This window comes from Bubalus bubalis, chromosome 2, assembly GCF_019923935.1.
Source record: "Bubalus bubalis isolate 160015118507 breed Murrah chromosome 2, NDDB_SH_1, whole genome shotgun sequence".
NCBI lineage: Eukaryota > Metazoa > Chordata > Mammalia > Artiodactyla > Bovidae > Bubalus > Bubalus bubalis.
This window is the reverse complement of record NC_059158.1, coordinates 66,556,111-66,569,632: the sequence shown is the minus strand read 5'-3', so window position 1 is coordinate 66,569,632 and position 13,522 is coordinate 66,556,111. Positions and strand designations below refer to the sequence as shown.

The following is a 13,522-nucleotide window of genomic DNA, read 5'->3' as shown; positions in this document are numbered from 1 at the left end:
TTCCTAATTGACATATACACAGATGATTAATTGTTTTTATTAGTTACAGTGTTGGTGATATTTTAAAAGATGTAGATTTATACCATTTAAATTCCTTGACCTGAAAATGATCATTTGGGCCTTAAAAAAGCATTGTGATGATTTATTTTCCATGAACTAAATTTCATAAAATGCTGGATGCTAAAATTTTCATATGGGACTTAGGCATTTGACAGACATATGCAGGGTTGATCTTCCTACAGATGAAGTAGGAGATTTTATATTATACTTGCTTCTTGTACTGCACAATTGATTTAGAATATTAAACTTCCACTGCTAAGCACATTGAATGCTAAGGTGAGTTAATTATTTATTTATAAATATTTCAAAGCGTTATTTATTCTTTAGGGTGAATACAGGCCATAAGCACAAGATTGGTAGGGGGCCCTGCAGCCAGACTCTGAGGGAACCAGGAACCCTAGAGGACAAGGGAGACTCCTAAGGGAAAGAGAAAGATACGTAAAGAGAGAATCAGGATCCCTGAAGATGAGTTTGACAAACAACAATTTTCTTATTCTGTCCCTGAATAGGGAACATTTACTTTTCATTAAAGTGAATCCAGGGTCAAAAGCAAAAGACACTGTATAAATCAACTGATTTATATATTTCTGGAGGTTGTGCTTTTATTTGAGGATGCTAACCATAGAAGGCCAAAAAAATACTTTTAAAAATAAAAAAACTTACTGAATACATGTATATTCTGATGCATTGAATCAGACAAGTGACTGATGCAAAATTTTAGGTCCCTAGGCCATTAAAATCCTAAAAGATAATGCTGTTAAAGTGTTGCACTCACTATATCAGCAAATTTGGAAATATCAGCAGTGGCCAAAAGGCTGGAAAAAGTCAATTTTCATTCCAGTCCCAAAGAAGGGCAATGCTAAAGGATGTTCAAACTACTGCACAGTCGCATTCGTTTCACATGCTAGCAAGGTTATGTGCAAAATCATTCAAGCTAGGCTTCTGCAGTCCATGAACTGAGAACTTCCAGATGTACAAGCTGGGTTTAGAAAAGGCAGAAGAACTAGAGGTCGAATTGTCAACATTCGTCGGATCATGGTGAAGGCAGGGGAATTCCAGAAAAACATCTACTTCTGCTTCATTGGCTACACTAAAGTCTTTGACTGTGTGGATCACAACTGTGAAATATTCTTAAAGCGATGGGAATATGAGTCCACCTTACTTGCTTTCTGAGAAACCTGTATGTAGACCAAGAAGCAACAGTTAGAACTCGACATGGAACAATGGAGAGGCTCAAAATTGGGAAAGGAGTACAACAAGGCTGTATGTTGTCACCTTGTATATTTAACTTACATGCAGAGTGTATATGTAAGTGATCAGTCATGTCCGACTTTTTGTGACGCTATGGACTGTAGCCTGCCAGATTCCTCTGTCCATGGAATTTTCCAGCAGGAGTACTGGAGTGGGTTTCCAAGCCCTCCCCCAGGGGATCTTTCTGACAGGCAGGCAGATTCTTTACCCCGTGCTACCTGGGAAGCCCTAGGTGTGCAGAGCATATCATGCAAAATGCCAAGCTGAATGAATCACAAGCTGGAATCAAGATTTCTGGGATAAATATCAATGACCTCAGATATTCATATTATACCACCCTAATGGCAGAAAATGAAGAGGAATTAAAGAACCTCCTGATAAGGGTGAAAGAGGAGAGTGAAAAAGCTGGCTTAAAACTCAACATTCAAAAAACTAAGATCATAGCATCTGGTCCCATCACTTCATGGCAAATAGAAGGGGGAAAAGTGGAAATAGTGACCGATTTTATTTTCTTGGGCTCCAAAATTACTGCAAACAGTGACTGGAGCCATGAAATTAAAAGATGCTTCCTCCTTGGAAAGAAAATTATCACAAACCTAAGCAGCATCTTAAAAAACAGAGATATCACTTTACTGGCAAAGGTCTATATAGTCAAAGTTATCGTTTTTCTAGTAGACATGTACTGATGTAGAATTGGACCATAAAGAAGGCTGAGCACCAAAGAACTGATGCTTTTGTGTTATGGTGCTGGAGAAAACTCCTGAGAGTCCCTTGGACAGCAAGGAGATCAAACCAAACTTTCCAAAGGAAATCAGTCCCAAATATTCATTGGAAGGACTAATGCTGAAACTCCAAATTTTGGCTACCTGATGTGAAGAGCTGACTCATTGGAAAAGACCCTCATGCTGGGAAGGATGAAGGGCTGGAGGAGAAGAGGGCAGAAGAGGATGAGATGGTTAAATAGCATCACAGACTCAATGGATGTGAATTTGATCAAACTCTAGGAGCTAGTGAGGACAGGGAAGCCTGGCATGCTGTAGTCCCTGGGGTTGCAAAGAGTTGGACTTGACTTAGCGACTGAATAGAGAACAGAGACCACTAAACTCAATTATTTAGCCAACAACTTAGTTATGCCCCTGAATCAATGCATCTTTTCTTGGAGATGAGCCTGTAGGTAGAGGTTGAGAAAGTGGTTCCATCAACTTGGAAACTCAAGTAGCCCGATGTGCTCAGGCCTGATAGTTTATGTCTGTCTTAGCAATTCCCTTGGGGGTTGTTGGAATTTCTTATTTGAAAGGCATAACAAAGAACTAATACACGTACCTTGGAGATATTCTAGGTTGGGTTTCAGACCACCAAAACAAAGCAAGCACTGTAATAAAGTGAGCTATATGAGTTTTTATGTTTCCTAGCACAAAGCAAGCATTGTAATAAAGTGAGCTACGAGTTTTTTTGTTTCCTAGGGTGTATAAAAGTTATGTTTATATCATACTGTAGCCTAATGTAGTCTAATAATTGTGTACTTACATTATGCCTAAAAAAGCAATATACATAGCTTAATTTAAAAATACTTTATTGATAGAAATTTTAGCCATCATCTGAGTCTTCAGTGAATTGTAATCTTTTTGCTAGTGGAGAGTTTTGAGTACTGATGGCTGCTTACTGATCAGGGTGGTAGTTGCTAAAGGTTGGGGGTGGCTGTGCCATTTCTTAAAATAAGAACACAATGAATGTGGCACATCAGTTGACTCTTCCTTCCATGAATGGTCCCTCTGTAACATGTGGTGGTGTTTGACAGCATTTTACCCATAGCAGAATTCTTTCAAAATTGAAGTCAACCCTCTCAAACTCTGCCACTGCTTTATCAACTATTATAAACTTAATATAATATTCTAAATCCTCTGTTGTCATTTCAACAATTTTCACAGCATCTTCGCCATGAATAGTTTCCATATCAAGAAATCACTTTTTTTGCTCATCCTTCAGAAGTAACTCATGAATTAAAGTCTTATTATGATATTGCAGCAATTCAGTCACATTTTCAGGCTTCACTTCTAATTCTAACTTTCCTGTTATTTCCACATCTACAGTTACTTCCTCCACTGAAGTCTTGAACTCCTCCAAATCATCCCTGAGGGTTAGAATCAACTTTTATTAAGCTCCTGTTAATATCAATATCTTGACTTTTTATATGAATAACAAATGTTCTTAATGACATCTGGAATAGCGAATTATTTCCAGAAGGTTTTCAATTGCTTTGCTCAGATCCATCAGAGGAATCACTATCTATGGCAGATATAGTTTTATGAAATATAATTCTTACATAATAAGACTTGAAAGTGGAAATTATTCCTTGATCCATGGCTGCAGAATGGATGTTGTGTTAACAGGCACGAAAGCAACATTATCTTGTACATCTCCATCAAAGCTCTCAGATAACCGGTGCATTGCCAACAAACAGTAATAATTTAAAAGGAATCTTTTCCTGAGCAATGGGTCTCAGCAATGGCCTTAAAATATTCAGTAAAGCATATTGTCAACAGATGTGCTGTCATTCAGGCTTTATTGTTCCATTTATAGAGTACAGGTAGGACAAACTTAGCATAATTCTTAAGGGCTTCTCTGGTGGCTCAGATGGTAAAGAGTCTGCCTGCAATGTGGGAGACCCAGGTTTGATACCTAGGTTGAGAAGATCCCCTGGAAAAGGAAATGACTACCCACTCCAGTATTCTTGCCTGGAAAAATCCCATGGATGAAGGAGCCTGGCAGGTTATAGTCCATGGGGTTGCAAAGAGATAGATACGACTGAGCGACTAACACTAAGGGCCCTATGGATTTTCAGAACAGTAAGTGAGCCATGGCTTCAACTTTAAGTCACCGATTGCATTAGCCCCTAACAAGTAAGTCAGCCTTTGAAGCTTTGAAGCCAGTCATGTACTTCCTCTTTAGCTATGAAAGTCCCAGATGTCATCTTCTTCCCATAGAAAGCTGTTTCCTTACATTGAAAATCTGTTGTTTAGTGAAGCAACCTTCCTAATTGTCTTACTTAGATCTTCTGGGTGTCTTAAAGCACTTACTGCTTCACTTTACACTTTCATGTTATAGAGATGGCTTCTTTCCTTTAACCTCAGGAACCAGCCTCTGCTAGCTTCAGGCGTTTCTTCTGTAGCTTCCTCCCCTCTCTCAGGCTTCATCGATTTGAAGAGAGTTAGAGCCTTACTCTGGATTAGGCTTTGGCTTGAGGGAATGTTGTGGCTTTTTTGATCTAATTAGACCACTAAAACTTTCTCCATATCAACAATATATCATCTCCATATCAGTACTATTTTGCTTTCTCATCATTCATGTGTTCACGGCAGTAGCACTTTTAATTCTCTTCAAGAACTTTTTATTTGCATCCAGAACTTGGCTAATCTGCAAAAGAGGCCCAGCTTTCAGCTCATCTCAGCTTCTGATGTGCCTTTTCTATTAAGCTGGGCTTCCCAGATGGCTCAGATGGTAAAGAATCTTCCTGTAGTACGGGAGACCTGGGTTCAATCCCTGGGTTGGGAAGATCCCCTGGAGAAGGGAATCTCTAGTATTCTTGCCTGGAGAATTCCATGGACAAGGGAGCCTGGCAGGCTATAGTCCATGGGGGTCGCAAAGAGTCAGACACGACTGAGTGACTAACACATATATTCTATTAAGCTTAATCATTTCTAGCTTTTGATTTAAAGTGAGAGATCTGCAACTCTTCCTTTCCTGTGAACACTTTGAGGCCATTATAAGATTGTTAATTTGTCTAATTCCAATATTGTCCTGTCTCAGGGAATAGGGAAGCCCAATGAGAAGGAGAGAGACAGGGGAATGGCCAGCTAGTCAGTGAGTGGTCAGAACACAAACAACATTTATCAATTAATATCACCTTCTTACATAGAAGTGGTTTGTGGCACCCCAAAATGATTACAATAGTAACATCAAAGGTCACTGATCATATAATACATATAACAAATACATATAATAATAACACATATAGTAATAGTGAAAAATATATAACAAATACATTGTTATATTTAGCCACTGAGTTATTGTTTAGTCGCTGAGTCGTTTCTGACTCTTTTGCGACCCCATGGACTGTAGCCTGGCAGGTTCCTTCTGTCCATGAGATTTCCCAGGCAAGAATCTTGGAGTGGGTTGCCATTTCCTTCTCCAGGGGATCTTTCCAACCCAGGGATCGAGACTATCTCCTGCATTGGCAGGTGAGTTTTTTACCACTGAGCCACCAAAGAAACTTCAAAAATATATATAACAATAAAAAAATAAAAACATGAAAAACTGTGAGAATTACCAAAACCTGACACAGAGACATGAGGTAAACAAATGCTGTCAGAAAAATGTCACTGATGACTTATGCAGGATTGCCACAAACTTTCAATTTGTAAAACCTAACCAAAAAAGTAGTATCTGCAAAGCCCAATAAAATGAGGCACAATAAGTGAATTATATCTGTAATTATTTTAACTCTTCCTTAACAGAGTGAAATGGTCTGACAGCTGTCAACAAGATGTCAAACCCAGTGATTTGATGGCACATTTTTCTTGTTTCACGTCTGCATTTTCTCTGGAGCCAAAACAATTTCTATAGTTTTAAAGTAATGAAGAAGATTAAAAAAGGGTGAAGTACAGGTATCTTGAGAAACCTCTTTCACCGAAGTGCTTTTAATCTCAGAAGTGACATCCGCGGCAAGCACATAGCAAGCCCCTGACCACAGGCATGAAGGGCACTCTAAGACTGAGAGTAGAATTTGAGGGATCACCAGTTCTCTAGGGAAATTTAATTGTGAAAGGAGGGGAAGATGCACCAGTTTGGCCTTCTTAAGGGAGTTAGCTCATCTAATTACCCTCCTTTATTCCTTCGAAAAAATGGGCCCTTCTACATGCATCACAACTAGAGCCCGCACACCACTACAAAAGATTCCACACGACACAAGGGAGATCCCACATGCTGCAACGAAGACTTGGCCCAGTCAAATAAATAAATAAAAATAAAGCAATTGTGTGAGTCATGGCCAAGACCCCATAGATTGCTTCAGGATGGAGCTGGTCACCAGAGAGAATAACCACAGGATTAGAGGCCTGGAATACTGGGGCAGCCTGTTCTCCTGGTATGAAAGGAGGGCTGGAGATTGACTTCCTTTATATTGGCCAATGATTTAATCAATCATGCCTATGAAATGAACCCCCCATAAAAACTCCTGATCCCAAAGCACATGTTGGCTGGTGATCATACTATACTGGGAAGGTGGCATACCCTGTCTCTATGGGGAGAGAGCATGGAAGCTCCATGTCTGGGGCTCTCCCAAACCTTGCCCTTTATACATCTTTATTTGCTTCTGAGTTGTATTCTTTATAATAAAATTATAATTGTAAGTGTACCAAGTTCCTGAGTTACTTGACACACTATACTCTAGAACCCCAAGTGGGAGTAGAGACAGAAGAGGGACACCATAGAGGAAAAAACACGTATGCATGTTGCAGAGAACGCTGGTCATTCTCCATGTTGATGAAGTGAAAATTCACATTTCAAGGCAATACAAGGAAAAGTTAAACATAATTTCTTGCTGCCCATTTGGGCCTTTTCCCTCCCCTCAAGTGTCCATTGTACACGTGCATTATGCATTAACCAAACCTCGCCAGGGGCAGAAATACCTGCTTAATCATAAAGATGAATTTTTCTCCTTCTGGCACCAGCCATGTCCCTCCTTAGAAAATAACATAACTTTTTCAACGTCACAAGGAGTCAAGATGACCCACGGCTTGCTTTGTATGTGCAGCCGTCTTTGATGAACTTTATGTACAATGCCAATACATCATTTCCCTTAAAGGTAGTGATTGTTGCACAACAGACTGCTCAGGTGACCTGGGGAGATATGGACCATGCCTAACGGGAGTTCTTAAGTACTCACATAAACTTATTAATGTTACTAGCTCTATCATTTGTATTCTGCTGATTTTTCATGATTATTGTTTCTTGTGTTACCAAATGTGTGGCTGAGACTCAAATAAAATTAATGATTAGGCAGCTTCAAATACACAGTTCTATAGGATCAATGATTATAAAAGTGTAACTCTAGGTATTGGAAGAAGCAACAAGATGAAACCCTTTCCTGAACTATAACAGAATAGTATGACAAGTGTTCCAGAAGTGTTTGGCCACTGTTAATGAGTACAGTCCAGGAATAGTATATTGAGTGGGTTATCAATGAAACACTTGCCTGACATGGGAATGAGCATTCCTAGCTCCATGGGACAAACTGGGCATGAAGTGTCTCCTAAATCTTGGTCAAAATTAGGACCTAAAGGGAAGGGTGGAGAAGGCAATGGCACCCCACTCCAGTACTCTTGCCTGGAAAATCCCATGGATGGAGGAGCCTGGTAGGCTGCAGTCCATGGGGTCGCTGAGGGTCAGACACGACTGAGCGACTTCATTTTCACTTTTCACTTTTCATGCATTGGAGAAGGAAATGGCAACCCACTCCAGGGTTCTTGCCTGGAGAATCCCAGGGATGGGGGAGCCTGGCGGGCTGCCGTCTATGCGGTCCCACAGAGTTGGACATGACTGAAGCGACTTAGCAGCAGCAGCAGCAACAAAGGGAAGAGATTGTAAAATAAAGAATACTGCCCACCATCCAGTTCTACAAGAAGTCATTAGCCACTGCGGTTGCTGATTTATAACACACGCTGAAAGGAATTCAGAGTGAAGAGTAGAATGAGGCACTTTGTTCTAGGGAAATGGACAGAACTGGCCCTTAGACAGTTAAATATTTTCAGCAGAAATTTCTTATGAACCTGGATTCTTGTATCTTTCCATACTTAGAAAAGCATAACTAAGATGTCTGTTCCTAGTGACTAGCAGCAACTTTCTGTGGAAACGTGTACCTGATTACACGCACCCCTCTTGCCAAAATCACATATATTCTGTCCTCCCCCTTTACCTCTTCAGAACAGTTCTCAGAACTCTTTGAGAGACTTTCCTAGATTATAATTCTGTTTGACTCAAATAAAATTTTCCATCTCTTTCTTATATTGGCTATTGATTAATTTTTTGTTGACAATATCCAGGCTTGGTTTTTCACATAACAATAGCTTCTTGCAGTTAGGTACATGTTCATCCAGCTAAAAACTATATTTCTCAGCCACCCTTGCAGCTATGCATGTGTAAATAAATTCCAAACAAAAAGATGTATGCAGAAGTGTTACCCATCCTCCCTTTCCCTTTTTATGATGAAAGCTATTTTCTGTCTTTGAAAACTCTAACCCTAGCATTTTACCTTTTGATAACAACTCTAATCTGTTCATTTCCTTCTCTCTTAGCTTGGCAACTAAAATCCAAGACTTGACCCTCTTTAAAACATGTATAATACTACATAGGATTATTTAATATGTTTATCTGAGAGATTAATAAATTCTGCCTGAAGTCCCAAGAATGTGGTGTGGCCAGTTGGTAATGTCACAAGGTCTGGATTCTGTACAGATAAGATGCATGTTAATATGCACAGCCACTATTTCCAAAAGCATTTGCCCAGACAATGTGAAAGAGGCACCTGTAGGAAAAACTCCTCCATTAGGGCCATGGTCCATCGGTGGTGCAGCTTCCAGGATTTGGCTGGGTGACTGATGTCTGCTGCATGGAGAATCAGGGACATGGTTTTGGCTTTGTCAAGCCTGTCAAAACAAGGGCATACTCTAATCATCAGAACAAAATAACCAACCACAGTCTTTTCCAAGTCCAAGCCCACAGATCTTTAATATGAAAACAAAATATAACCTACCCTTCAGGTTGCTGCAAACTATTTCTTATATTTTTAATTTGCTGGAAGTGACCCGACATGTCTGTAGACAACACCATTTCAATCACTAGGTTCCGAAGATCCCTGTGGAGTCATCAAAAGCAGAAAAGTTTGGCCTTTTTTCTTTGTTCTCAAGTGAAACATTTAATATTAAGAGTCTTATGGACTCTGTTGGAGAGGGAGAGGGTGGGAAAATTTGGGAGAATGGCATTGAAATGTATAATATCATGTATGAAACAAGTTGCCAGTCCAGGTTCGATGCACGATACTGGATGCCTGGGGCTGGTGCACTGGGACGACCCAGAGGGATGGTATGGGGAGGGAGGAGGGAGGAGGGTTCAGGATGCGGAACACATGTATACCTGTGGTGGATTCATTTCGATATTTGGCAAAACTAATACAATATTGTTAAGTTTAAAAATAAAATAAAATTTAAAAAAAAGAAAAAAAAGAATTACATTTTATTTTTTCTAATGCTATGAGCAGAAAAGATGCTATATTTTTAAATATCAAAGAGCTTATAGAAGTTTGGCTTTAGGACGTTGCCAGGAGAGCAATCTGTGAATGATGCTGTGTAACATCTCCTTTTAAAGAACTGCATGCTTTCCCTCCCATATACACAACCCTTCCCCACTCATACTTTCTAAATATTACTTTTAGAAATAATTAATATCAGAAAGGATCCTAACCAATTTTAGAGAAAAACCACTCTGAAGGAAGAATTTACTATTAGTAAAGCTACCACCATTATTCAATATTTATTCAATCCAGACAGTGTTTTAAGTGCTTTCTATGTGAGGGGCACTATTATTTCCAATCCAAGAGGACTGAGTTGTTTGCCCAGTCACACAGCTAGTATACAGCAGAGATAAGACTCAACTGCAAGAGTAGTACTACCAAAGCTGGCAGTTGGACCACTGCATTGTACCAAGTTTCCATCATAAGAAGTCCAGGAAATCAAGACTATCAGTGACTGGGAATTCTCCGTTTAAGCTCTGGGGACCTTGAGCCTACATATCATAGACAGAGCTCTTGGTACTGTTGAAATTGTAACCAAGACACTGTAAATGTGGTGACCATATCACAAAGCCTATGCATGAATAAATCATTCTCACACTAAGCAGGAGATGAGTAACCCCAGCAAAGCCTTGCATGTTCTACAACTCATTGCTTGCTCAGTACAGATAGGTAAACAAGTCACTTATGCTGGAAATCATATTTTATTTTTATTCTGTGGCCAGTAGAGTTAGCTAAATTATAAGTGTATGGCAAACTTGAATTATGATCTTGTGTCAAAGATGTTTTACCTAAAGTTGGTATGATTGAATGATTTGTTTGAAAAACAACACAGATTGGAGATTCTTGCTGCAAATTACGGGTGCTCAATTCATCTGGGTTTTTAGGATGGCAGCAATGAGAAAACAATACTCTGATTACTTACTGTTCATGATATTGGATAGCCTGCTTAGAATATACTTTTACCCAAATATTAAGGGAATGGCAGATATCAAAGAAGTTAATACAGTTATTCTCAATTACATTTTTTCTTCTAAATTATGAGATATCCATGCTACAATACCAACTGTACCTAAACATTCATGTTAAGTAGGAAAAATGAGAGAAAAGTTTTGTGAAATCTGTAAGATTTAATAAATACTTTGTAGTTTGCAGATAATGTGAAAAAAGAAACAACAGACCCAAAATGCATTATTTGTGCTAAACCCACATCAAACCAAGATTTAATACCTAATTTATAGTTTTAACCTCCCCCAGGAGTGAAAACTTAAACCAATCAATTATCTGGTCAGCACTAGGGAGGAAATCTGCCTGATAGACCCCTATTATCCCCCCCAAAAGGTGATTTTGCCTGAAACAATCAGATCCTTGCTAGAATAACTTTCTTGTCTTGCCTGTTTCTACTTATAAAATTCGGCCATTTTGTACAGTTATTAGGAGCTCCTTTTTATCTGCTGGATGGGATTTTGCCCAATTCACGAATTGTTGGGTAAAGTCAGTAAGATCTTTAAAATTTACTCAGTTGAATTCTGTTTTGTAATAGTAATCAGTAAATGCTAGGTGTTATCAATAATCAACTAATAATATATCAATAAACTAGTACACAAAGGAAATGTATTCTTTATAAATTTTTCTTGCCAAAATTTAAAAATCGCTGCATTTATGGTTACTAAAGTTACTTGAAGAAATAGATATGCAAACAGAAAACCTACAAGTCTTTAAAAAGCTATCAATATTTTAATTCTTGGTGAAATAGGAGTAAGGTTATACTAGCAAATGCATTTTTATAGCTTTTGGAAACAGTGTTGGATTTATTAAATTCTACCGTATCATAAATCATATGTAAGTCAACTCATAAATCATGTGATATTGCTTCAGGGAGGAAGCCAATTCTGACTCCATGTTGGAACTGTCTCTTTGATTTGCTTTTTGTTGCTTTTGTTATTATATTCATACAGAATGGTTTGCCGCAGAGAATCTTGCTCCTCTGCCTGACAAACTAAATTGCCTTTGTTCACAACCCTGTCCACCTGTGGATGGCAGGAAGGAAGAAATGAACACATTCCCTGCCTGGGGTTTGGCATTCTAGGAGATGTTTGCAACATTAATAGCCTTTTCACTTTGATTTCTCACCTCCCCTAACCTCTAATCTATAAAAAAACCCCTGGCATCCAGACACCAATAAGATGGCTATTTTGAGGTGCTAGCCTGCCATCTTCGCTGTCTGCCTGCTCCCCGATTAAAGTCTCTTCCTTGCCTCAACACCTCGTCTCTAGGATTCACTGGCCTGTTGTGCAGCAAACAGAGCAAGCTTGGACCCAGTAACAATATTATGGTATTTGTTAAACAATTTGGGAATTTCCTGGCAGTCCAGTTGTTAGGACTTGATACGCTTATTGCCAGGGTCACAGGTTCAATCCCTTGTGGGGAATTATGATCCCATAAACTGTGTGGCGTGGCCAAGAAAAAAAAAAATGATAAAACCATTCAATTAGGATGTTTTGTACAGTAAGCTACTTGTTGTGTACAGTAAGCTACTGTACAAAAATATAAAATATTACAGGACCAAACTATTAGAATAAATAATAAAGACATGAAAGAAAAGAGTGTAATAGAAAACTATCACACTGAAACAACAACAGAATCAACTTAGAGAAGAAGAGGGTTAATTCAAAGGAATAACAAAAATTAATAATGCAAATATAACCCCTGGGAAGGATAATCACTGATGAAGAAATACATTAATATTCTAGATGGAAACAGTCAATCTCTGGGACCTTAGGAACCAACTCGGCACCTGATTCTACCCTTGCCCTTCTATTTTCCACAAACCCAACAGTGCTGCCTTTTATGATTAGATCCTTCCTAGGTTGGTGACCCAACTGGGCTATGTTTCCTGTGGAATGAAATGTAAGCCCTGAACTGGGTTCCCAAAACAAAATGCCTCTTTCTTCCCACGTTACAGTTTTTCTATGTCTGTAAAAGTGAGCCCATATTTTTTCTGGCCTTGAAAATCCAGGAAGTTTGAATATTTGAAAAAAATAACCATGGGAAATTAGGGCCTCTTTTAAACTCTAAATTAACCTCTTATTTCTTTATTTTAAGGCAGATCTTAATCCCAGGTTACTTCTTTGGACATTTCCTTTTAGCTTGATTTAAATTATAAAACAAACAAACCTTTGATGTTTGCATCTGAATTGGATTGTTTTCAGCGTGTTAACTGATTTAATGAGAGCTTTGTTAAAGATAAAGCTTTTTAAAAAATATAAGTAGGTCACAGAATACTAGGGATGTCAGTTCAGTTCAATCACTCAGTCGTGGCCAACTTTTTGCGACTCCATGGACTGCAGGAAGCCAGGCCTCCCTGTCCATCACCAACTCCCGGAGTTTACTCAAACTCATGTCCATTGAGCCGGTGATGCCATCCAACCATCTCATCCTCTGTTGTCTCCTTCTCCTTCTGCCTTCAATCTTTCCCAGCATTAGGGTCTTTTCCAATGAGTTAGCTCTTCTCATCAGGTGGCCAAAGTATTGGAGTTTCAGCTTCAGCATCAGTCCTTCCAATGAATATTCAGGACTGATCGCCTTTAGGATGGACTGGTTGGATCTCCTTGCAGTCCAAGGGACTCTCAAGAGTCTTCTCCAACACAACAGTTCAAAAGTATCAATTTTTCGGTGCTCAGCTTTCTTTATAGCCCAACTCTTACATCCATACATGACCACTGGAAAAACCATAGCCTTGACTAGACAGACCTTTGTTGGCAAAGTAGTGTCTCTGCTTTTTAATATGCTGTCTAGGTTGGTCATAACTTTTCTTCCAAGGAGCAAGCATCTTCTAATTTCATGGCTACAATCACCATTTGCAGT

General features: G+C 39.0%; 1 protein-coding gene across 3 annotated transcripts in view; it reads right to left on the bottom strand.

Moving 5' to 3' along the window:
• The window catches only part of PDE1A (phosphodiesterase 1A), a 399,686-nt gene that overhangs the window by 54,689 nt on the left and 331,475 nt on the right, over nucleotides 1-13,522 (bottom strand). For all 3 annotated transcript variants that reach the window (XM_025273780.3, XM_025273761.3, XM_025273784.3), the window contains 2 exons: nucleotides 9,122-9,223; nucleotides 8,894-9,014 (listed from right to left, as the gene is read on the bottom strand). In XM_025273780.3, the coding sequence (XP_025129565.1) occupies nucleotides 8,894-9,014; nucleotides 9,122-9,223 (223 nt within the window). The remainder of the gene's footprint in view (nucleotides 1-8,893; nucleotides 9,015-9,121; nucleotides 9,224-13,522) is intronic.